A 26724-nucleotide genomic window follows, 5' to 3' on the forward strand; every position below is an offset into this window, starting at 1 on the left:
CACACACACACTGGCTGTGGTCAGAGGTGAGGGCGGCTAACGGACAGTGCCCATCCATCATGGTTCTTCACAGAGCTGACAGGAGCCTGGAGAGAAGAGCTGCCACTCAGGGCCAGGCAGGGAGTGGCTGTGTGTGTGTGTGTGTGTGTGTGTGTGTGTGTGTGTGTGTGTGTGTGTGTGTGTGGTTAATGGCAGTACCGAGAGGAAAGCTGAACGTGATGGGCTATAAGGATAAGAGACCATGACACTCAGAACTAAGTTAAAGCACTGGTTCAGAAGGAACAGAATGGTGGTATTTTGTAGATACTCAGTATCTACACAGTAGCAGGTATATAAGGTATACTCTAATACAATGAAATATAGGAACTCTGTGTTCCAATCAGGTTCCAGCATGGACATTAGAGCTTCTATTATGCTATTGTAGTTCTATACATGTTGGAACAATGTGCGTTATCAACATGCTTTCCCAGAACAGAGTGGGATGGAGAGGAGTCGTCAATGGCCTATTCTCCCTGGGGAGCCACGGGCCTAACAACATGCTTGCTTCAATTAATTTTATTAAAATAAGTCATGGTATTGAAACCTGTGAAACCTGCAAAACTAGTGTTAATCTACGAGGATAATAACATTGTCTTGGTAAGCATGGCTGGTGAATGGATGTAGTTCCAGTATAAGAAAACCTTCTTCAGTAATTTGTCTGCCCTGTCTCCTCACCTCTCTGTCTGGTTTCACTGTCCTCACCTCTCTGTCTGGTTTCACTCTCCTCACCTCTCTGTCTGGTTTCACTCTCCTCACCTCTCTGTCTGGTTTCACTCTCCTCACCTCTCTGTCTGGTTTCACTCTCCTCACCTCTCTGTCTGGTTTCACTCTCCTCACCTCTCTGTCTGGTTTCACTGTCCTCACCTCTCTGTCTGGTTTCACTCTCCTCACATCTCTGTCTGGTTTCACTGTCCTCACCTCTCTGTCTGGTTTCACTGTCCTCACCTCTCTGTCTGGTTTCACTCTCCTCACCTCTCTGTCTGGTTTCACTCTCCTCACATCTCTGTCTGGTTTCACTCTCCTCACCTCTCTGTCTGGTTTCACTCTCCTCACCTCTCTGTCTGGTTTCACTCTCCTCACCTCTCTGTCTGGTTTCACTGTCCTCACCTCTCTGTCTGGTTTCACTGTCCTCACCTCTCTGTCTGGTTTCACTCTCCTCACCTCTCTGTCTGGTTTCACTGTCCTCACCTCTCTGTCTGGTTTCACTCTCCTCACCTCTCTGTCTGGTTTCACTGTCCTCACCTCTCTGTCTGGTTTCACTCTCCTCACCTCTCTGTCTGGTTTCACTCTCCTCACCTCTCTGTCTGGTTTCACTCTCCTCACCTCTCTGTCTGGTTTCACTCTCCTCACCTCTCTGTCTGGTTTCACTCTCCTCACCTCTCTGTCTGGTTTCACTCTCCTCACCTCTCTGTCTGGTTTCATTCTCCTCACCTCTCTGTCTGGTTTCACTCTCCTCACCTCTCTGTCTGGTTTCACTCTCCTCACCTCTCTGTCTGGTTTCACTCTCCTCACCTCTCTGTCTGGTTTCACTCTCCTCACCTCTCTGTCTGGTTTCACTCTCCTCACCTCTCTGTCTGGTTTCACTCTCCTCACCTCTCTGTCTGGTTTCACTCTCCTCACCTCTCCGTCTGGTTTCACTCTCCTCACCTCTCTGTCTGGTTTCACTCTCCTCACCTCTCTGTCTGGTTTCACTCTCCTCACCTCTCTGTCTGGTTTCACTCTCCTCACCTCTCTGTCTGGTTTCACTCTCCTCACCTCTCTGTCTGGTTTCACTCTCCTCACCTCTCTGTCTGGTTTCACTCTCCTCACCTCTCTGTCTGGTTTCACTCTCCTCACCTCTCTGTCTGGTTTCACTCTCCTCACCTCTCTGTCTGGTTTCACTGTCCTCACCTCTCTGTCTGGTTTCACTCTCCTCACCTCTCTGTCTGGTTTCACTCTCCTCACCTCTCTGTCTGGTTTCACTCTCCTCACCTCTCTGTCTGGTTTCACTCTCCTCACCTCTCTGTCTGGTTTCACTCTCCTCACCTCTCTGTCTGGTTTCACTCTCCTCACCTCTCTGTCTGGTTTCACTCTCCTCACCTCTCTGTCTGGTTTCACTCTCCTCACCTCTCTGTCTGGTTTCACTCTCCTCACCTCTCTGTCTGGTTTCATTCTCCTCACCTCTCTGTCTGGTTTCACTCTCCTCACCTCTCTGTCTGGTTTCACTCTCCTCACCTCTCTGTCTGGTTTCACTCTCCTCACCTCTCTGTCTGGTTTCATTCTCCTCACCTCTCTGTCTGGTTTCACTCTCCTCACCTCTCTGTCTGGTTTCACCCTCCTCACCTCTCTGTCTGGTTTCACCCTCCTCACCTCTCTGTCTGGTTTCACTCTCCTCACCTCTCTGTCTGGTTTCATTCTCCTCACCTCTCTGTCTGGTTTCACTCTCCTCACCTCTCTGTCTGGTTTCACTCTCCTCACCTCTCTGTCTGGTTTCATTCTCCTCACCTCTCTGTCTGGTTTCATTCTCCTCACCTCTCTGTCTGGTTTCACTCTCCTCACCTCTCTGTCTGGTTTCATTCTCCTCACCTCTCTGTCTGGTTTCACTCTCCTCACCTCTCTGTCTGGTTTCACTCTCCTCACCTCTCTGTCTGGTTTCACTCTCCTCACCTCTCTGTCTGGTTTCACTCTCCTCACCTCTCTGTCTGGTTTCACTCTCCTCACCTCTCTGTCTGGTTTCACTCTCCTCACCTCTCTGTCTGGTTTCACTCTCCTCACCTCTCTGTCTGGTTTCACTCTCCTCACCTCTCTGTCTGGTTTCATTCTCCTCACCTCTCTGTCTGGTTTCACTCTCCTCACCTCTCTGTCTGGTTTCACTCTCCTCACCTCTCTGTCTGGTTTCACTCTCCTCACCTCTCTGTCTGGTTTCACTCTCCTCACCTCTCTGTCTGGTTTCACTCTCCTCACCTCTCTGTCTGGTTTCACTCTCCTCACCTCTCTGTCTGGTTTCACTCTCCTCACCTCTCTGTCTGGTTTCACTCTCCTCACCTCTCTGTCTGGTTTCACTCTCCTCACCTCTCTGTCTGGTTTCACTCTCCTCACCTCTCTGTCTGGTTTCACTCTCCTCACCTCTCTGTCTGGTTTCACTCTCCTCACCTCTCTGTCTGGTTTCATTCTCCTCACCTCTCTGTCTGGTTTCACTCTCCTCACCTCTCTGTCTGGTTTCACTGTCCTCACCTCTCTGTCTGGTTTCACTCTCCTCACCTCTCTGTCTGGTTTCACTCTCCTCACCTCTCTGTCTGGTTTCACTCTCCTCACCTCTCTGTCTGGTTTCACTCTCCTCACCTCTCTGTCTGGTTTCACTCTCCTCACCTCTCTGTCTGGTTTCATTCTCCTCACCTCTCTGTCTGGTTTCACTCTCCTCACCTCTCTGTCTGGTTTCACTGTCCTCACCTCTCTGTCTGGTTTCACTGTCCTCACCTCTCTGTCTGGTTTCACTCTCCTCACCTCTCTGTCTGGTTTCACTCTCCTCACCTCTCTGTCTGGTTTCACTCTCCTCACCTCTCTGTCTGGTTTCATTCTCCTCATCCCTCCTCTCCTCCATCTCTCTCCCATCTTTCCTCATCTCTCTCCATCCCTTTCTCCTCCTCATTCCCCATCCCTCCCCCCTATTCTGATCATCCCCACCTCTCCTCTCTCCCCCCTTCCCCATCTCTCCCCTCTTCACCCATCCCATCTCTCCCCCCTTATCTCCCCTCTCCCCTCTCCCCCCTTCTCCATCTCTCCCCTCTCCCCATCTCTCCCCTCGCCCCCCTTCTCCATCTCCCCCCCTTCTCCATCTCTCCCCCTTCTCCATCTCTCCCCATCTCTCCCCTCTCCCCCCTTCTCCATCTCGCCCCTCTCCCCCCTTCTCCATCCGCCACATATCCTCTACCGTTGTGGCTCTAATGGCGTCTCCTTACTTACGGATCTCACATCCTCTTATCTCTGCAGACATACTTCAATGATAATATCCTCACCCTGATCCGGACGCTGGTGACTGGGGGAGCCACCCCAGAGCTAGAGGCTCTATTGGCAGAGGAGAACGCCCTGCAAGGGGGCTACAGCACGCCACAGACACTGGCCAACCGAGACAGGTGTCGTGTGGCCCAACTGGCCCTGTACGATGGGCCCTTTGCCGACTTGGGGGTAAGTGAATGTTTAAACGGAGCTGACAGGTTTTGGCACTCCCCAGCAGCACCCATCCCGCCTGCTCGGCTCCTCACGGCACTTAATACAAAGTGAAGAATAATAGAACACGCAAAGGGTGCTCTGCTTAGGAGGAGGAAGGAGGGTTCTGGAGTGTGTGTGTGTTAGAGCTGGGTGATATGGAAAAAAATCCATATCACGATTAATTGACCAATTTTTTGCGATAACGATAAATCAGAGGTAAATAACGCTAAATTATTTTGAGGGAGATGCTAGAGCTGAGCGATATGGACAAAAAGTAATATCGCAATAAATGTAACTGTTTTGCTCGATAACAACAAATACAACAATCATTTATTTTATTCTATGGACAATTACTTTACATTACAAGCAGCAGTGCTCTAGAATAGTTTTTTTTTTCTCCAGTTCCAAGTAAGACAACTGAGATGGTAGCCTATAATTAAAAAAGTAAGCTATTTCATCTAACATATCCAGGAAATGCATGATTGATATTTTGATGTGCAACCTCCAGAGTCATCAGATTTCATTTTGGCTCGTCAGAGAATTTGCCATCATCTTTGTGCATATTGGCCTATAGGCTATATTATTTACCACCTGAGGAAGTGGGAACTCAAAACACTTAGATCTAGATTGCTAACTCTAAATATGATATTGTTGCTAGATAGCCATGTAGACTAATTGATTAATCTATCAGTAAATGTAGGCTAATGTCCTACAAAAACTTTCCAGCGCTAGGCCTAGGCTACTTGCTGTAGGCCTATTCACTGCAAATTATGTGCTCTGGTCCGCGATGCAACAAAACCAGATTATACTACAGCCTACTCCGGTTGTAAAGTGGTGCCATGAACTCAATAATAAGAAGTGAGATATACATGATATACTCACAGAAAGCTGTGACTGTCCTCTCTGTAACTAGAACAACAGTAGTTGCTTTGAAAACTGTATTTTTCCTGAAATAGCATTTTGAGCAACAGTCATATGCTTGTGCTTCTCAGAATGCATCTCTCCCTCCTCCGTGTCACAGTGGGGAGAAGGAGTGAGATTCAGCAGTCGACAGTGAAACGGGGACAGGCAGATACTTTCATAGCAGGAATCAACATAATGCATAATATTACTGTTGACCAAATAATGGTTTTAGAACAATCTCTCTACAGGAATGTTGTGTAGCCAAATCACCGAAAATTACCGACGTAAACAAAATGCTTCGGAAGGCAATGTCGGTGTCTGTAATTTTCTGTTTATCGTCCCATCATTACTGTGTGTGTGTTCTGGGATGAAGAATGTCTCTTTAATTTAGTTTTTTAATTGTTACTGTGTGCATCGGATTCTGAAGTAACGGCGTGTCACAAAGTGAAAGGATGTTGTTTTGTGTCATTTCCTACATTATTTAAAGGACATTTTTACACTGTAAAAAATTCAATTTCTGGCAAATATTTGTTAGGCACAAGAAATCTCCCCAAAACGCACATCAGAACGTATCCAGGGCACTGCAGTTTGACATTTTCAAAGACTTGCATTATTTTGTCATTTAGACAAATTATTGCACTTTATAAGCCAACACACCCTGATGTTGTTGTTTTTGAGTTATCATTTGTTGTTTTCCAGGATGGCGGTTGCTATGGGGATTTGTTCTGTAAAGCATTGAAGACATACAACATGTTGTGCTTCGGAATCTACAGATTGAGAGACGCTCACCTTGCTACGCCTAGCCAGTGTACCAAACGGTGAGACCGTCACTGTCACTGTGTGTCTTTAACGTGTTCCATCCATCCCTCTCACTGTCACTGTGTGTCTTTAACGTGTTCCATCCATCCCTCTCACTGTCACTGTGTGTCTTTAACGTGTTCCATCCATCCCTCTCACTGTCACTGTGTGTCTTTAACGTGTTCCATCCATCCCTCTCACTGTCACTGTGTGTCTTTAACGTGTTCCATCCTTCCCTCTCACTGTCACTGTGTGTCTTTAACGTGTTCCATCCATCCCTCTCACTGTCACTGTGTGTCTTTAACGTGTTCCATCCTTCCCTCTCACTGTCACTGTGTGTCTTTAACGTGTTCCATCCATCCCTCTCACTGTCACTGTGTGTCTTTAACGTGTTCCATCCATCCCTCTCACTGTCACTGTGTGTCTTTAACGTGTTCCATCCATCCCTCTCACTGTCACTGTGTGTCTTTAACGTGTTCCATCCATCCCTCTCACTGTCACTGTGTGTCTTTAACGTGTTCCATCCATCCCTCTCACTGTCACTGTGTGTCTTTAACGTGTTCCATCCATCCCTCTCACTGTCACTGTGTGTCTTTAACGTGTTCCATCCTTCCCTCTCACTGTCACTGTGTGTCTTTAACGTGTTCCATCCATCCCTCTCACTGTCACTGTGTGTCTTTAACGTGTTCCATCCTTCCCTCTCACTGTCACTGTGTGTCTTTAACGTGTTCCATCCATCCCTCTCACTGTCACTGTGTGTCTTTAACGTGTTCCATCCATCCCTCTCACTGTCACTGTGTGTCTTTAACGTGTTCCATCCATCCCTCTCACTGTCACTGTGTGTCTTTAACGTGTTCCATCCATCCCTCTCACTGTCACTGTGTCTTTAACGTGTTCCATCCATACCTCTCACTGTCACTGTGTGTCTTTAACGTGTTCCATCCATCCCTCTCACTGTCACTGTGTGTCTTTAACGTGTTCCATCCATCCCTCTCACTGTCACTGTGTGTCTTTAACGTGTTCCATCCATCCCTCTCACTGTCACTGTGTGTCTTTAACGTGTTCCATCCATCCCTCTCACTGTCACTGTGTGTCTTTAACGTGTTCCATCCTTCCCTCTCACTGTCACTGTGTGTCTTTAACGTGTTCCATCCATCCCTCTCACTGTCACTGTGTGTCTTTAACGTGTTCCATCCATCCCTCTCACTGTCACTGTGTGTCTTTAACGTGTTCCATCCTTCCCTCTCACTGTCACTGTGTGTCTTTAACGTGTTCCATCCATCCCTCTCACTGTCACTGTGTGTCTTTAACGTGTTCCATCCTTCCCTCTCACTGTCACTGTGTGTCTTTAACGTGTTCCATCCATCCCTCTCACTGTCACTGTGTGTCTTTAACGTGTTCCATCCATCCCTCTCACTGTCACTGTGTGTCTTTAACGTGTTCCATCCTTCCCTCTCACTGTCACTGTGTGTCTTTAACGTGTTCCATCCATCCCTCTCACTGTCACTGTGTGTCTTTAACGTGTTCCATCCATCCCTCTCACTGTCACTGTGTGTCTTTAACGTGTTCCATCCATCCCTCTCACTGTCACTGTGTGTCTTTAACGTGTTCCATCCATCCCTCTCACTGTCACTGTGTGTCTTTAACGTGTTCCATCCATCCCTCTCACTGTCACTGTGTGTCTTTAACGTGTTCCATCCTTCCCTCTCACTGTCACTGTGTGTCTTTAACGTGTTCCATCCATCCCTCTCACTGTCACTGTGTGTCTTTAACGTGTTCCATCCTTCCCTCTCACTGTCACTGTGTGTCTTTAACGTGTTCCATCCATCCCTCTCACTGTCACTGTGTCTTTAACGTGTTCCATCCATCCCTCTCACTGTCACTGTGTCACAACATTAGCTGTTTTCCATAATATTATTAGCAGTTATTAATATTATATTATTTATACTGTTTATTGAAGACACTTATGTTATTAGATAACTCTACAAACTAGATGCGTTTCGACTTCAGGCCTCTAACACAGAGAAACATTTTTATTTTAAATAAGTCTGGTTTTGAAGTCTTCTAACTGATTCGATTTCAACCCTGTTGATGTATTTGTTTTTATAAACTGGGTGGTTCGAGCCCTGAATGCTGATTGGCTAAAAGCTGTGGTATATCAGACCGTATACCACGGGTATGACAACACAATTATTTTTACTGCTCTAATTACGTTGGTAACCAGTTTATAAGAGCAATAAGGCGTCTTAGGGGTTTTTGTTATATTGCCAATATACCACGGCTAAGGACTGTATCCAGGCACTCCGCGTTGCGTCGCGCTTAAGAACATCCTTAGCCGTGGTATATTGGCCACACCCCCTCTGGCCTTATATAGACACTGACTAATCAGTATTGTTCTGTTTTCTACCAACTCCTGTCCTGTCCCGTCCTGTCTACAGGTATGTGATCACCAACCCTCCGTATGAGTTTGAGCTGGTCCCCACAGACCTGATCTTCTGCCTGATGCAGTTTGACCACAATGCGGGCCAGTCTCGGACCAGCCTCTCCCACAGCTCCCACTCCTCCCATTCCTCCAGCAAAAAGAGCTCGTCTGTCCACTCCATCCCCACAGCCAACCGGCAGAACCGCAGCAGCAAGCCCCGGGAGGCCAGCCACAAACAGAAGTAGGTGGAGGAGATGTTTGTTGTGTGTTTGTGTGTCTGTGTCTGTGTGTGTGTTGTGAATGTGTAGTATGTGTTCCCAATCTATGTTTGTTTTTGGGTGTTGTGTCTATGTAAGAGTGTGTGTGTGTGTGTGTGTGTGTGTGTGTGTGTGTGTGTGAGACACTGTTTGGGTCAGTTATCCCTGTCTGTGTGTTTGTTGGGGTTTGGGTTTTGTTTCTGAGATTTTGTGCTCAATGTCAACGTCATGTTTGTGCAATGTTTGCTCCATAACCATCAGCATGTGGTCCTTGCTCTGACATCTCAGCCTGCCTCCATAGGTACTGTACCGTGATCTAGTTAATGGAACTAAGGGGAAACTTTGATGTGCATTGTTTTTACCGAAACACTCGCTTAACAATTTCCTCTGACCTCATTGAACCTGTATTTAAGCATTAATTTAAGAACGCAAAATACCACCGAAAGAAGATAAGGAACATTGACATAGAAAGACCTATCATATGTTGTCTTTGTACCAGGCCGGTGACGGGCATGGCAGGCATTTTTGCTAGATCTGTTTGTCTCGATAAGACACAGTGCATTCGGAATGTATTCAGACCCCTTGACTTTTTCCACATTTTGTTACGTTACAGCCTTATTCTAAAATGGATTAAAACGTTTATTTTCCTCAACCCCATAATGACAACGCTAAACAGTTTTTTAGAAATGTTTGCTAATTTATAAAAAAATACTAAACTGAAATATCACATTTACATAAGTATTCAGACCCTTTACTCAGTACTTTGTTGAAGCACCTTTGGCAGTGATTACAGCCTTGAGTCTTCTTGGGTATGACGCTAAAAGCTTGGCACACCTGTATTTGGGGAGTTTCTTCCATTCTTCTCTGCATATCCTCTCAAGCTCTGTCAGGTTGGATGGGGAGCGTCGCTGCACAGCTATTTTCAGGTCTCTCCAGAGATTTTAGATCGGGTTCAAGTCCGGGCTCTGGCTGGGCCACTCAAGGACATTCAGAGACTTGTCCCGAAGTCACTCCTGCGTTGTCTTGGCTGTGTGCTTAGGGTCGTTGTCCTGTTGGAAGGTGAACCTTCGCCCCAGTCTGAGGTCCTGATCGCTCTGGAGCAGGTTTTCATCAAGGATCTCTTTGTACTTTGCTCTGTTCATCTTTCCCTCGATCCTGACTAGTCTCCCAGTCCCTGCCGCTGAAAAACATCACCACAGTATGATGCTGCCACCACCATGCTTCACCGTAGGAATGGTGCCAGGTTTCCTCCAGACGTGATACTTGGCATTCAGGCCAAAGAGTTCAATCTTGGTTTCATCAGACCAGAGAATCTTGTTTTTAATGATCTGAGAGTCCTTTAGATGCACTTTGGCAAACTCCAAGCAAGCTGTCATGTGCCTTTTACTGAGGAGTGGCTTCCTTCTGGCCATTCTAGGAAGAGTCTTGGTTGTTCCAAACTTCGTCCATTTAAGAATGATGGAGGCCACTGTGTTCTTGGGGACCTTCAATGCTGCAGAAATGTTTTGGTACCCTTCCCTAGATCTGTACTTCGACACAATCTTGTGTCGGAGCTCTACGGACAATTCCTTCGACCTCATGGCTTGGTTTTTGCTCTGACATGCACTGTCAACTGTGGGACCTTATATAGACAGGTGTGTCGAATCAATTGAATTTACCACAGGCGGACTTCAATCAAGTTGTTGAAACATCTCAAGGATGATCAATGGAAACAGGATACACCTGAGCTCAATTTCGAGTCTCATAGCAAAGGGGCTGAATACTTATGTAAATAAGGTATTTCTGTTGTTTATTTGTAATACATTTGCAAACATTTCTGAAAACTTGTTTTCGCTTTGTCATTGATGAGGATTTTATTTTATTTTAAGCATTTTAGAATAAGGCTGTAACGTAACACAATGTGGAAAAAGTCAAGGGGTCTGAATACTTTCTGGATGCACTGTATGTGTTTACTTTGACTCATATTGGTATAGCCTGCTTATTTGTTAGTATTCGTACCAACAGCATGCCATGGATATGGGTTGAATGTAACACGATGTACATAGACTAAATCTTTTACCCAACATGATCCCGTTTTGACCAGAGAAGCTGACGTTCCAGATTGTCCATGAATGATAAACGTAATGAAACCATCCCAGTGTGGAGATCTGTCTGGTTATTGTGTCTGTTCTGTGACATGGCATGTCCATGGTCCTAGTTCTCCATCTCAAATGCTTATTTTTGGTTCTGTTTAAATTGTTTATGTGTTTTGCATAATATTAGAGAATATTATAATTTAAGTTATATTAAATGATAAGGAAGTAATAATTGTAAAACTACCCAGAGAATTTGATTATGATGATAAGAAAAGACATCATGCTACCAACTACTCCCTGAACAGTGATAGATCATTTATGAACGTTCATTCTTAAGATTATAGACAACAGATCAATTGCAATGTCTTGGTGTCATTTTAAATGTCCCCAAGCATTTTCCTTCAATGCTTTTGCAAATATGGTGTCAAAGGGAGGCGAAGTGTAGGTGTTCAGTATCTAGAAACATTAACAGGGCTAAGGGAACATCTGACAAGTAGGGTTGGGGTCAATTTAGGAAGTCAACTGAAATAACATTTCACATTTCGGCAATGAGCACTTGATTACATTAGAAAATTATTAGAAAATAGTCAAATAGGTGTCAATGCTTACATAGAGTACAGCAAGAGATCCAGTCATGTCAGTGTTTGTGTTTGAGACGTGTTATTTGCCTTGTATAGACTGTAATACCTCACTTACTTAGATGACCTACTTCTCTTTCTGAAGTGCAACAAGGATGAATAGAATGAGCCAAGGTATGCAAGTTAACAATTCTGCATGTCCTACTATTACAATAGCAACCTTTACGTGGGGTTCTAATCATAACTTTGTCCCTGTGGAGATAGTTATGACAAGGGGAGGTTTTGTAGTCTTTTTGTTATTTTCCTGTAAGGATAAGTCATCATGCCTCAGTTTTGCTTTCGAACAAACTGAAAGAAAAATGGCTGCCGCTGCCTCTGCCCTCTCCCTGTCATGCCCAGGACCATCTCTTCCTGCCTTTCTGTTTTACCTGTTTTTACACACCTTCATTCACCTGATGCTTTTTCTTTGTTTTCTCCTAACAGAGCCTCTATTTTGTAAAATGTACTTATTATTTATCATGTTTTTTAGTTTCCTTTATTTCAACTTCAGACAAATTGCTTTGTGTGAGGTTTGTGTGTTTGCACATATTCTTTCCTATTGAATGTGATCAGATGACTGATGCAGATGTTGTCCAAGTGTTGGAAATATGTTGTAATCCAGATTCAGTATAACTCTATCAACTGGAGCCACAGAGAGACAGGGTGTTGCTTATCACACACTATGTAATACAAAACACAAACTGTAGACATTTGATTACCTAAAGATCATACCTCCGGTAGAGTAGGCATAAAACCTCTTCATAACCCTGTGGTGGTTTCAGGCGATAGACATCTTGCTTCACTTCTGGCATAGTTTCAAAACATCAAACACTTGTGCTGTAACACACTAGCCTGAGCACTAAGTTGACTGACACACACACACACACACTCACATTCACACAGACCCACATGCACACACCCACCAAAGTTGAAATAACTTTACCTGGAAGGAAATGAAGTACCTGACTTGAAACCTATGACCCCTCATGGCGTTTTGGATTGGAACGTCATACATGCTATATAAGACTGCTACTTAAACTGAGACAGGAATATATGACATGACACCATGTAGATTATTCAACACTAACACTTTGTTTCTGCCCCATCCCTCCGCAGAAAGGAAATGGTTTACAGATGAAGCAGAAAATGCCTACCCACGGAACATTCAGATCAAGCCCATGAGCACTCACATGGCCAACCAAGTCAACCAATACAAATCCACTAGCAGTCTGATACCACCAATCAGAGAAGTTGAAGATGAATGCTGAATGCTGAAAACCAGGCCCCCTTGATGACTCGTGAGAAGTCTGGACGCTCTTATGAAAGGAGATGACGAGAGATGGCGAACGGGGATGATGATGATGATGATGATTCAATGGTCCCCACTCATTCTACAGATCAAGGGTTTCACATAAACACCACAACTGGAAGGGGCCTCCTATGTGTATACCTGTAATGTTACTTCCATGCTCTTCAATGGACAATGTTTTATTTATCAATCTTCCATAGAGTTGTACATAATGACAATCTAATAAGGATTGTACAGCCCCTCCCCCTTAGCACTTTTTGAAATGATTTGAAGTTGAAAAGAGAAGATTAAGTACTTCCTGTAATTATTTGCAATAGTTCACCACCTCTTCGTGTGACCAGACTCCATGGCTACTGTAGTTGAGGTTACTACTTGTTATTGGAGGATGAGGGTCACGGCAGTTCACTCATCACATCTCCCAAAGACGCCATTGGGGCTGACCGCTCATACACACCGTCTGTTTCGGTTCTATTTGCACTAAAACTGATCACGTTATTTTGCAACACGACAACGTGAAACATTGACATCTCCCCAAAAACAACACCCATCACAGAAAGTCTCAACTTTTTGGTTGTTGATTTTTTGAACGAGAGAAAAGCTGCTTGTCATTTGGAGAGATGTACAACTGTACTGTGTAAAGATCCATTACATCACTGCTTAGGGTATGCTACTGTATGTCATCACGCTGTTGAGTAATCATCTGAATGAATGAATTCCAGTCCTGCAGAATGAGATCATATTGTAAATCAGTTGTCTTGAGACTCAGAGTACTGTAAGAGACAGTTCTGGGATAAGCTGGCTGACAGTATATAGCTACACTGTACCTACATCTGTTCTGGTGATATCACAATGGATATGGATCATAATGATGTCTTTGACCGTGTTTCAAGCTCATATCATCGCATGGTGCCTGAGCCCTTTTATAACAATACAGCACAGATGATCAACTTAACCTGAAAACATGAAAGGGGTGAATGGACAACCTTGTCCTATCCCTCATGTGCAAACATGAAAGGGGTGAATGGACAACCTTGTCTCGTCCCTTGTGAACACATAAATGGGGTGAAAGGACAGCCTTGGACAGCCTTGTACACATCTTGCATATGACATGTGTGTACTGTACGTGGCAGCAATGTGTCCCCTCAGTAAAAACATCTGAGTTAATGTCATCCTCTCTCCATCAGTGTGTCTGTGATGGTGGTTCAGCCTCTGAGGGAGCAGCATGTGGGATCAAGACTTCAAACATGAAAGACATAGAGGAACTAGCTCTGTCTGTTGGTTGCAGATCAACTAATGAACTAAGCAAATACTCACCATCATGCCCAGTCACATCACCGATAATACACCATCTATGATTGAGCTGAATAAATGTGAACAAACATTAGCTGTGTGCCCTAAAAATGTAAGGGAAGCATTTAAGCCCAAACCTTCTTTGCCATGTTATCTATGGCAAAAATTGGGATTTAAGAACAAAAGAATAAGCATATCATTTAAATGTTTTTTTGTCTGTTGAGAAATGTGCCACATCTTGAGAAATGTAATGCCACATATTGCGTAAAATGGGCATCAGTGGGTCCTCCTTTGACCAGAGCCACCACTGCCTGGCACAGGGTTGGTAACAGAGGCAGCAAAGAGCTTGGATGTTCTCCGCTGCCAATCCTAATGTCATCATGACACTTCTAAATACTATATAGGTAAACATTAAGGGAAAAGCTCAATCATAGTTTTGCCACTGATGACTATGAAGAACACTGGAGAATACTGCATGTATTCTTCATGTCATCCTGGTCAAGGCGCAATACAATGCATGTTAAAAATTGACAGTTTCTATTTGGTTTTTGATCCAAAGCAACCCAGACAGAGCTGCAGCCTTGGGGAGGAGAGGGTAGGGTTCACAGATGATCCAACTAAAAACTTAACCTGGATACTTTATACATACAAATATGATTATTTTATATTCATATGAGCATAATCATTTTGTACTTATTTTTACACATGACGTAGTGAGAAAAAATGTATGAAAGCAATCCATTGTTATCATTATTAGGCCTATAATTACATATCAGATTATTTTATTTCCAAATTAATCGCTGTATTTAACATAATCATACCAAAATGATTCATTTCAATTCTGAAATGCTTATAATTAGACATGCATCATTGAAGAAAAGTAGAAGTCCCCTCTTCTCTTATCCCTGATAAAGTATAGTGATTAAGGGCTCTATTCAATCTGTATCGCAGAAGTTCAACATTACAGTGTGATTGATATTTAAAGGCAATGTTCCCACTTTAGCAGAGAATGCATTCACGATAAATGCTGCATATGTCCAGCGGTAGAAAAAGTACCCAATTGTCAAGATACCTTAATAGAAAATGACTCAGGTAAAAGTGAAAGTCATCCAGTAAAATATTACTTGAGTAAAAGTCTAAAAGTATTTGGTTTTAAATATCAAAAGTAAAACTATAAATCATTTCAAATTCCTTATATTAAGCAAAACAGACGGCATTTTCTTGTTTTTTATTTATTTACGGATAGCCAGGGGCACACTCCAACACTCAGGCATAATTTACAAGCGAAGCATGTGTGTATTTGTGTTTAGTGAGTCTGCCAGATCAGAGGCAGTAGGGGATGACCAGGGTAAGTGTGTGAATTGTTGTCAAAAATATAAATAGTAAAGTACAGATACCCCAAAAAACTACTTAAGTAGTACTTTAAAGTATTTTTACTCAAGTACTTTACACCACTGCATATGTCGGCTCAATCAGAAATGACATTTCAATTTATATCGCACAATCTGTAACGCTTCAGTGATACAGATTGACTAGATCCCTAAGTCAATATTGTATAGGAGATAACATAAATCTAACGAGAGCCCTAAGTCAATATTGTATAAGAGATAACATAAATCTAACGAGAGCCCTAAGTCAATATTGTATAGGAGATAACATAAATCTAACGAGAGCCCTAAGTCAATATTGTGTAGGAGATAACATAAATCTAACGAGAGCCCTAAGTCAATATTGTATAGGAGATAACATAAATCTAACGAGAGCCCTAAGTCAATATTGTATAAGAGATAACATAAATCTAACGAGAGCCCTAAGTCAATATTGTATAGGAGATAACATAAATCTAACGAGAGCCCTAAGTCAATATTGTGTAGGAGATAACATAAATCTAACGAGAGCCCTAAGTCAATATTGTATAAGAGATAACATAAATCTAACGTGAGCCCTAAGTCAATATTGTATAGGAGATAACATAAATCTAACGAGAGCCCTAAGTCAATATTGTGTAGGAGATAACATAAATCTAACGAGAGCCCTAAGTCAATATTGTGTAGGAGATAACATAAATCTAACTTTAAGCTTCTGTCTCAACTGTTGAGTGCTCCTCAAAACGTAAATGGGCTTAGTTGAAGGACCTCTGTCTCAGACATCAGTATTCGTATTTGCTTGCAGATGAAAATGAGCAGTACGATAAGGTTTATCAATACAGCTACAAACAGAAACGTGACGTAAACAATCGCAAACGAACTCGAGTTTCAATGGGTGTAAGTAATACCCAGACAGAGAGACAATCGGAAAGGTGCATGAAGCTGGATCTGAGGCATTCAGCCATTCGTTCTGTTCTGAGAGTAAAACTGGGTGACCTCTACTCTCAATGATTGACCTAAATTAGGTCTCTTAGTAAGGAGAGATACACTGAAGTATTGTTTTGTGGGTGTATAATGTCATTCTTCATGGACGTGTGTTTCTAACTATGTGACAGAGAAAGATTGTTAGAACATCATTAGGTTGTTTGCAGTGAACAGATAGCCATGATATTACAGACTAAGATAATGTCTTTATAAAGACCTGTCATTCTCCAGAAAAAAATGTGTTGTGTATATTCAGCCATTATATAGACCACATGACTTTCTGAAGCAAAATGTCCTGAGCTTTCTGTCTGTCTATTGGGTGTGGTGCAACTCTACTGTGGCCTCATAAATATGTTGTCCTGACGTGAACTTCTGAAGCTTCTGTGCTTACATTGTTGTCACACTTTGTAGCAAGTATAATTATTTTCAGAAAATATGTTAGTAAAAATGTATAATTGGGTTGTTAATAACATATTTGCTAGCCTGAAACACAAGCAATTGATATTTGACACTGACAATGACTTGATTCATTATACATATGATTGACAAAGGACAAAATGATTGTTTTGTCACAAATGGGAAAAAAATTAAGAAACTTGACTTGAGCAGGTTTAACAGGACCTGGCTATATGAACCATCCCAGAGGTGCAGACATAAGGTGGTACCAGTTCAGCAAGGCTTATCACAATAAGAACACACTTAATTAGTTTTCTTGTTAAAGTCGTTTCTTTATCAGGGTTTACATTCCATTTTGTCAGCTCTTGTCATTTATGTTACCATAGTAATATCCATGGATTGTTTGAAACACATTTTTATTATTTGTTTACAGTTTTATTTTTTTATTCAGAAGTACTTAAATAAATATCACTTTACTCAGAAATGAAATGGTACAAATCACAACGCAAACAGATGCATACTTACAGAATAGTCCACCAGTGTATTTCATTGTATCTGAATGTTTTTTTCTTTTCAATACTTGTACCCACAATTTGTGTGACTGGTTTGACTCAAACTGGAAAAGATAACAACACTGGACTGATACCTGTTCTTCCATTCGTAGGTTTTTAAGCTTGATCTCTTTCTGGCACAAATACTCCACAATGATATGGTACGGTACTGCTGTATACCATATCATACGTTTGTACACGTCTTTGCAATGTACGTCTCTAAAGTTAGTGTTTTGAAGTGCCATGGAAAGTGTTGTTGAACAAAGCATCGTTCAGTCATTCACTGACTCATCAACTCCGAATGAGTAGGGATTGAGTTAGTTCCTCTCAGACAGGGAAGGAAATGTATGTGACTTATACTGGCATGGAGAACATCCAAGCCATCAATGCCTCCATGCCAGTAGAGTGCCAGGCAGTGCTGTAGGTCTAAAGGAGGGCCCATTTGAAGACCCACTATAGCGAAAAGTGGCATTGAAAAGGAGTGAACATGGGGCAGGGACACGGGGCTCATCAGCTCTCAACGTATCATACATCTGTGTTGGTTGTACTGTCTGTAGCTTAAGGTACCTATCTTGTTGTTAGAAGACTACAGGGAGAGATGTTAAAACATGTTTGTTGTGTGGTAGAAGGTCTGAATGACTGAAGGATGCACAGAGAGCACAGGCCAGGTTGTTTCATGTGCTCTGGAGTGTTTTAGTCCACTTAAGAGTTAGGACTATGAAACTTCACACATTACTGTTACAGTATGTTACATATTTTTGTTTATCTATTTTGTTGCTGTAAAGGATGGATAAAATAACTTATTTGCTGGAAAATGTACTAGATGTAATAAAATATATAAAACTATGGGGGGATTTAAGTCTTAACAACACATTGAAATTGCAGGTGGCAATTTTGATGTTGATTTTGAGGAAAAAAATAAATAAGCATTTAAAAAAATAAATATTTGGGCTGCCTATCAGTTCGGGTGGAATTCAGGACATTGCTCTCACACGTCATATCTGATTCTTTGGCACATGGTCATTGCAGGAATCAGGAGTTTGACATAGCAGTCTACTTAGTTTGGATGGATACATGGATAATTTGATGGTGCTGAGTTGATCTACCTGACTGTCAAATATAATCCGCTGATAAATATACTGTCTTGTACAAAAGGTTTGTACATAAATTGTACATGGTTTCTTTTTGTATTTTCTCAAATTAAAATGGATGTATTTGTGTTCTAAAACTGGAACGTCTCCTCTCATTTCCTTCCAGCATTAGAAAATGTGTATATTCCATACAGTGATGCACGTTAGCATTAGGCGAAAATACACCATAGTGACAATATAATAAAGTACAGCAAGGAATTATTCCACAAGGGGAAATTAAGCAAATATACAGTGCATACAATAGTTAACATTAAAACAAACAACACAAAACATCTTGTTGATTACAAGTTCTGTCCATCGGAGTCTCCCCCCAGGATAATGTCCTACAAGAGCAGACTATCCTACACATATAAATATAATTAGAACATATATCATATTTATTATATCTCTGTGATCCAACAATTTCCTCCTGGATGCTGAATCATACACATCGACACGTACACATTATAAATAATATTATATTTATTATATCTCTGTGATCCTGTACAGGTACAATAAGACAAAATGGTGGTGGATGACATCTATTACATCGACCCTGTCTTTGATCCTGTCTTTGACCTTGGCTCTCCGGAGGGAGAGAGGAGAGGCTGAACTGAAGATGAATGTTTTACATTTTCCTGTAAGCCACCAATCCCCTGATTCCTGCCTGCAGTAGCATCACACAGGCATTAGTCTGGATTTACGTTTCGTGACGTGCTACTACCTGATCCATCACTTACGCCTGTCAGCATGTCAGTCAGACGGGATCCATGGTGATGGTCAGGAATGGGCCTGAGAACACATCAGTCTTTGCTCCTATATCAACATAGGGATGGATAAATAAAATATCAGCTGAGGAGATTTAATCTCTTTATGTGACGGCAAAAGGTGTTACCATCTCTGATTTATATTAGGCTTCATTACTGCTGCATTACTTAAATCACAATGTAGAGAAATATTATGATCTAGAGATGCTAAAGAAGTGTGTGTGTGTAGGGCTGGTGCTCCTTCTCCTCCTCTCAGTTGGTGTGTAATTTCACACTCCAACGTCAAGCAGCCGGACAGAAGGAGAATATATGACCCTCCTTGGCATTTGTCCTCATTTCTCTCTAAAATGTGCAAACACTATTACCCTTGGGTTATCTAAAGTGGTGTGGTGATGATTCAACGCCTGCCTGCCACTTCTGCACTCCCTCAGTCTCACAACAAAACACAACACAACAAGCTGTAGATAGAAAAACAAGAGACAGAAAGGAAGATGTAGAACGAGAGAGAGAGAGAAAGAAAGAGGAAGATAAATACATAGAGAAAGAGAGAGAGGGTAAGAATGAGAGACTGACAAGGAAAACGAGAGAGAGATGGGTTGGAGATGTTGGTAGCTGTGTTGATTTGTAGTCTGATAAGGGTGACACCCAGGCGGCTGGAATTGATGGCTTGTTAGTGAGGATGGGCCCCTCTGTGAGATGTTTTCAAAATGATTGATTTACAATAAAGTGGCTCCTGGGGTGTGCACGCAGGCAGAACTGATGCAGATCGATCAAGCTGAAATTGATTGATCAGCCATTTAGCTTGGCAGTGTGTACTGAATGAACCCCCCCCCCCCTCCCCCTTTCCCTCCATTACCTCTCAATAAAACAGAGAAAGGGAGAAACATTAGCTAGCTACCCCTGGGCCTGTCTCATTATTCTGCTAGCAACACAACATGAACCAGGCGATATCTGAATATGCACCATACAGTAAGGGGAGCTGGTGTGAAACGTTTATGACCATGTACTTGTTCTATATAGATATTTTTTTATATACTTTTTACAATACAAAACATCCACATACAAACGACAACATACAGACGCACACAAACATCCACAACATCACCCCTGCCAGACCCATCTGCTCACACCCCCATCTCCAGAGCCCTCATCACTCTCCACCACATGGCCTCAAACTGCACCATTTTGTTTCTCTCCATCGCCCACACTCTTTCAACATTTAGATAATAAAGCATATGACCTTTCCATTGTCTTAATGATGGAGGATTGGTTGATTTCCATTTTTTAAGTATAGGTTTTTTCTAGATGATTGACGAGAAAAGTATCGTCCAACCGATCGGGTATCTCACTGTGTACTTTATTCTGTTATCAATGTGTCCCTCTGTCACTTGGAGATAAAGCGTAAAGACGCTGTCTAACCATACCTGCGCCTCGCAAGGAAAATGGGAATAATGCTCTTCTCTGTCATTTGGAGTCTTTCTTTGTGAGGTAAATAACTGGTCCTGATGTAAGTCAGTTTATACTGTGAAAAACACAGCAATTGATGTTCAGTAAAGCAAAGGGCATTTTTTAAGAGAAAATCATCCCCTTTTATTTGAATTCTTGGTAACCTTTTATTCTGATAGGGGCCGATTCAGACTTAGGAAATGTACTACTTTCCTACACATGCCTTTCCTACGCACTTCTCAGTAGTTGGTATTCATCCTTGACTTATTCAGTTGCATAACTTGCTCTGCAGGTGTGGCTACCTTGCACACTCTAAATACATTTCATTCAACCACTGAAAACCCTCCTACTTGCCAACAGATGTTCTTGTGGAGTTTTCATTCAATTGGGGTTTCAGTACATTAATCTTAAACCATCCCTTTAAATATGCTACAGTGAGGGAAAAAAGTATTTGATCCCCTGCTGGTTTTGTACGTTTGCCCACTGACAAATACATGATCAGTCTATAATTTTAATGGTAGGTTTATTTGAACAGTGAGAGACAGAATAACATCAAAAGAATCCAGAAAAACGCATGTCAAAAATGTTATAAATTGATTTGCATTTTAATTAGGGAAATAAGTATTTGACCCTTCTGCTAAACATGACTTAGTCCTTGGTGGCAAAACCCTTGTTGGCAATCACAGAGGTCAGACGTTTCTTATAGTTGGCCACCAGGTTTGCACACATCTCAGGAGGGATTTTGTCCCACTCCTCTTTGCAGATCTTCTCCAAGTCATTAAGGTTTCGAGGCTGACGTTTGGCAACTCGAACCTTCAGCTCCCTCTACAGATTTTCTATGGGATTAAGATCTGGAGACTGGCTAGGCCACTCTAGGACCTTAATGTGCTTCTTCTTGAGCCACTCCTTTGTTGCCTTGGCCGTGTGTTTTGGGTCATTGTCATGCTGGAATACCCATCCACGACCCATTTTCAATGCCCTGGCTGAGGGAAGTAGGTTCTCATCCAAGATTTGACGGTACATGGCCCCGTCCATCGTCCCTTTGATGCGGTGAAGTTGTCCTGTCCCCTTAGCAGAAAAACACCCCCAAAGCATAATGTTTCCACCTCCATGTTTGACGGTAGGGATGGTGTTCTTGGGGTCATAGGCTGCATTCCTCCTCGAAACACGGCGAGTTGAGTTGATGCCAAAGAGCTCGATTTTGGTCTCATCTGACCACAACACTTTCACCCAGTTCTCCTCTGAATCATTCAGATGTTCATTGGCAAACTTCAGACGGCCCTGTATATGTGCTTTCTTGAGCAGGGGGACCTTGCGGGCGCTGCAGGATTTCAGTCCTTCACGGCGTAGTGTGTTACCAATTGTTTTCTTGGTGACTATGGTCCCAGCTGCCTTGAGATCGTTGACAAGATCCTCCCGTGTAGTTCTGGGTTGATTCATCACCGTTCTCATGATCATTGCAACTCCATGAGGTGAGATCTTGCATGGAGCCCCAGGCCGAGGGAGATTGACAGGTCTTTTGTGTTTCTTCCATTTGCGAATAATGGCACCAACTGTTGTCACCTTCTCACCAAGCTGCTTGGCGATGGTCTTGTAGCCCATTCCAGCCTTCTGTAGGTCTACAATCTTGTCCCTGACATCCTTGGAGAGCTCTTTAGTCTTGGCCATGGTGGAGAGTTTGGAATCTGATTGATTTATTGCTTTTGTGGACAGGTGTCTTTTATACAGGTAACAAGCTGAGATTAGGAGCACTCCCTTTAAGAGTGTGCTCCTAATCTCAGCTCGTTACCTGTATAAAAGACACCTTGGAGCCAGAAATCTTTCTGATTGAGAGGGGATCAAACAGTTATTTTCCTCATTAAAATGCAAATCAATTTATAACATTTTTGACATGCGTTTTTCTGGATTTTTTTGTTGTTATTCTGTCTCTCACTGTTCAAATAAACCTACCATTAAAATTAGAGACGGATCATTTCTTTGTCAGTGGGCAAACGTACAAAATAAGCAGGGGATCAAATACTTTTTTCCCTCACTGTATACCTTTTAGTTAGAATTTTGTCCACAGACACGAGAATATATCGAGAGAATGGGTTTGTGCTCCGCTCCATAACGATTTAATTAATGTATTTTATTTATATATATATATTATCAACTATTACTAATGATCCTCAGCACCAACCACACTGCCGTGATGGCGTTTACAGAGGAAGCAAATAAAGGTAAACGAAACAATGTAACTAAATAGAATGATAATGTAGGCTACACCAACTGAAGCGAACTAACAGTACATTGGCAGTGTAATATGCGTTGTTAGTAGGCCTACTGACGGTCGATACTGACAGTGGCTAATATTTATCATGATAGAAATAGGAAACAGAGAAAGTCGGGGTAGTCTATAATTAAGCCCATTAGTGTTGAATGGCAGGAACTCGGTTACTGAGATTTACCGCCCAAAACCACTCCATTTTCCCGGGATAAATAACTGCGAGAAACTGGTAATATATAACAAATTATTTCTATGAACAGCATGATGTGAAATGGAACTGTTAAATGATATGCGATGTCTAAATCTGGCTTCTCTATGGCCGTCTCTCTGCATGATCAATCATCAACGCTCAGGGTGGGGACAGACAGCCCATCTCAGTATGGAGTGCAGTTCACAATGCATGTAGACCTGTCATCTCATCATAGTAACTTTTTTTCTTGTGACAGGTAGGCCTATACTTGCTGCAGCATAATCTATGCTACAGTAATATACAGTGCCTTGCAAAAGTCTTCATCCCCCTTGGCGTTTTTCCTATTTTGTTGCATTAAAACCTGTAATTTAAATTGATTTTTATTTGGATTTCATGTAATGGACATACACAAAATAGTTCAAATTGGTGAAGTGAAATGAAAAAAATAGCTTGTTTCAAAAAATTCTAAAAAATATATAAGGAAAAGTGGTACGTGCATATGTATTCACCCCCTTTGCCATGAAGCCCCTAGATAAGATCTGGTGCAATCAATTACTTTCAGATGTCAAATAATTAGTTAAATAAAGTCCACCTGTGTGCAATCTAAGTGTCACATGATCTCAGTGTATATATTCACCTGTTCTGAATCTGCAACACCACTAAGCAAGGGGCACCACCAAGCAAGTGGCACTATGAAGACCAAGGAGTTCTCCAAACAGGTCAGGGACAAAGTTGTGGAGAAGTACAGATCAGGGTTGGGTTATAAAAAAATATCAGAAACTTTGAACATCCGACAGAGCACCATTAAATCCATTATTAAAAAATGGAAAGAATATGGTACCACAACAAACTTGCCAAGAGAGGGCCGCCCACCAAAACTCACGGACCAGGCAAGGAGGGCATTAATCAAAGAGACCAAAGATAACCCTGAAGGAGCTGCAAAGCTCCACAGCGGAGATTAGAGTATCTGTCCATAGGACCACTTTAAGCTGTACACTCCACAGAGCTGGGCTTTACAGAAGAGTGGCCAGAAAAAAAAGCCATTGCTTAAAGAAAAAAATAAGCAAACACGTTTGGTGTTCGCCAAAAGGCATGTGGGAGACTCCCCAAACATATGGAAGAAGGTACTCTGGAATAGTTGTGCACGCTCAAGTTTTCTGTTTTTATTACATTTTACATTTTAGTCATTTAGCAGACAATCTTATCTAGAGCGACGTACAGGAGCAATTAGGGTTAAGTTTCTTGTTCAAGGGCACATTGACAGATTTTTTACCTAGTTGGCTCGGGGATTAGAACCAGCGACCTTTCGCTCTTAACCTGCCGCCCATTTTCACCCCCAAAAATATTTTGCATCTTCAAAGTGGTAGGCATGTTGTGTAAATCAAATGATACAAACCCCCCAAAAATCTATTTTAATTCAAGGTTGTAAGGCAACAAAATAGGAAAAATGCACATTCTAATTTACACATCTCCATCTGGCTTTCAAGGGCCACCTTATTTAAAAAAAAAAAATGTATTGCAGCTGCAGAGTTTTGAAACAGCCTATCACTCAAATATATTTGCTTTAAATCAGTGCATTAACGATAATAATAATTAATAATTAACTCTCTCACAGTCTTTTTCTCTCTCCATCAACTCCATTCAAATTGCATCCAAAATAGATCATCCTGTTCTAGATTGATATATAGGCATATATATAGATGTCCTAGCCTACCTCTTTCAGGTAATAAATTCAATGCAGTATTAGCCTTATATTTAGCTAATTAATGATGGGTTATGCATAATAAGCTTCTAATTTATAGCCTCTGTCTCTTGCGCAATACGCACGCACCAGTGCTCCGCTGGCCTCTCCTTAAAAAAGGCTCCTTAGCTCTTGGAGTCCCATGTAAGAAAAGCTAGACTAGAATAGCTTGCTGGACATTTGTTTTGTTGGATTTCTTTTACCAATAGACCATTTGAAGAGGGATGCAAGCTCTTGTTTGCTGAATGTTAAATACAGCAGCCAATAGAACTCACGGGTAGTTTGAAAGAAGAGCGAATGCGCAATGGTGGTAGGCTATAGCAGTTATTTATTCAGACCCATAACCATTCAGACGGCGGTAGGCTATAGCAGTTATTTATTCAGACCCATAACCATTCAGACGGCGGTAGGCTATAGCAGTTATTTATTCAGACCCATAACCATTCAGATGGCGGTAGGCTATAGCAGTTATTTATTCAGACCCATAACCATTCAGACGGCGGTAGGCTATAGCAGTTATTTATTCAGACCCATAACCATTCAGATGGCGGTAGGCTATAGCAGTTATTTATTCAGACCCATAACCATTCAGATGGCGGTAGGCTATAGCGGTTATTTATTCAGACCCATAACCATTCAATCTTCCTGAAGAGAAACCTTCTGCATCAAATTCTAGTCCTAAATTATGCAAGCATGCCATTAGAATGATGAAGATAAGGACAACAAAACGTATTTCAAAATGTATGCACTCACTAAAACTGTAAGTCGCTCTGGATAAGAGCGTCTGCTAAATGACTAAAAATTTAAAAATGTAAAATGTAAATGCAACAATAGAGAGAGAAAGAGGAGGTAGGCTATAACATTAGGGGAAATACTTTTGTATATATAGTGTATGTGGATACCCCTTCAAATTAGTGGATTCTGCTTTTTCAACCACACCCGTTGCTGCCAGGTGTATAAAATCGAGCGCACAGCCATGCAATCTCAATAGACAAACATTGGCTGTAGAATGGCCTTACCGAAGAGCTCAGTGACTTTCAACGTGGCACCGTCATAAGATGCCACCTTTCCAACAAGTCAGTTCGTCAAATTTCTGCCCTGCTAGAGCTGCCCCGGTCAACTGTAAGTGCTGTTATTGTGAAGTGGAAACATATAGGAGCAACAACGGCTCAGCTGCGAAGTGGTAGGCCGCACAAGCTCACAGAATGGGACCGCCGAGTGCTGAAGCGCGTAGCGCGTAAAAATCGTCTGTCCTAGTTTGCAACACTCACTACTGAGTTCCAAACTGCCTTTGGAAGCAACATCAGCACAATAACTGTTTGTCGGGAGCTTCATGAAATGGGTTTCCATGGCCGAGCAGCCGCACACAAGCCTAAGATCAACATGTGTAATGCCAAGCGTCAGCTGGAGTGGTGTAAAGCTCGCCGCCATTGGACTCTGGAGCAGTGGATAGGCGTTCTCTGGAGTGATAAATCACGCTTCACCATCTGGTAGTCTGACAGACAAATCTGGGTTTGGCGGAAGCCAGGAGAACTCTACCTGCCCGAATGCATAGTGCCAACTGTAAAGTTTGGTGGAGGAGGAATAATAGTCTGGGGCTGTTTTTCATGTTTTGGGCTAGGTCCCTGAGTTCCAGTGAAGGGAAATCTTAACACTACAGCATACAATGACATTCTATATGATTCTGTGCTTCCAACTTTGTGGCAACAGTTTGGGGAAGGCCCTTTCCTGTTTCAGCCTGACAATGCCCCTGTGCACAAAGCGAGGTCCATACAGAAATAACTTGATTGGCCTGCACAGAGCCCTGACCTCAACCCCAGCGAACATCTTTGGGATGAATTGCAAGCCAGGCCTAATCGCCCAACATCAATCAATGCCTGACCTCATTAATGCTCTTGTGGCTGAATGGAAGCAAGTCCCTGCAGCAATGTTCCAACATCTAGTGGAAAGCCTTCCTAGAAGAGTCCATATTAATGCCCATGATTTTG

The 26724-nt window shown here is 42.4% G+C and overlaps 1 protein-coding gene across 1 annotated transcript in view; it reads left to right on the forward strand.

The window, feature by feature from the left end:
* Positions 1-12575, forward strand: part of LOC311110501 (calcium-activated potassium channel subunit alpha-1a-like) — a gene marked incomplete at its 5' end in the record, with an annotated part of 307325 nt that extends 294750 nt beyond the window's left edge. The window contains 5 exons of the mRNA XM_084153022.1: positions 4009-4203; positions 5830-5948; positions 8367-8591; positions 11406-11434; positions 12416-12575. Of these exons, the coding sequence (XP_084009148.1) occupies positions 4009-4203; positions 5830-5948; positions 8367-8591; positions 11406-11434; positions 12416-12567 (720 nt within the window). The 3' untranslated portion in view covers positions 12568-12575. The remainder of the gene's footprint in view (positions 1-4008; positions 4204-5829; positions 5949-8366; positions 8592-11405; positions 11435-12415) is intronic.
* Positions 12576-26724: the final 14149 nt, after the last annotated feature.

This window comes from Coregonus lavaretus, assembly GCF_964263955.1.
Source record: "Coregonus lavaretus genome assembly, chromosome: 36".
Lineage (NCBI taxonomy): Eukaryota > Metazoa > Chordata > Actinopteri > Salmoniformes > Salmonidae > Coregonus > Coregonus lavaretus.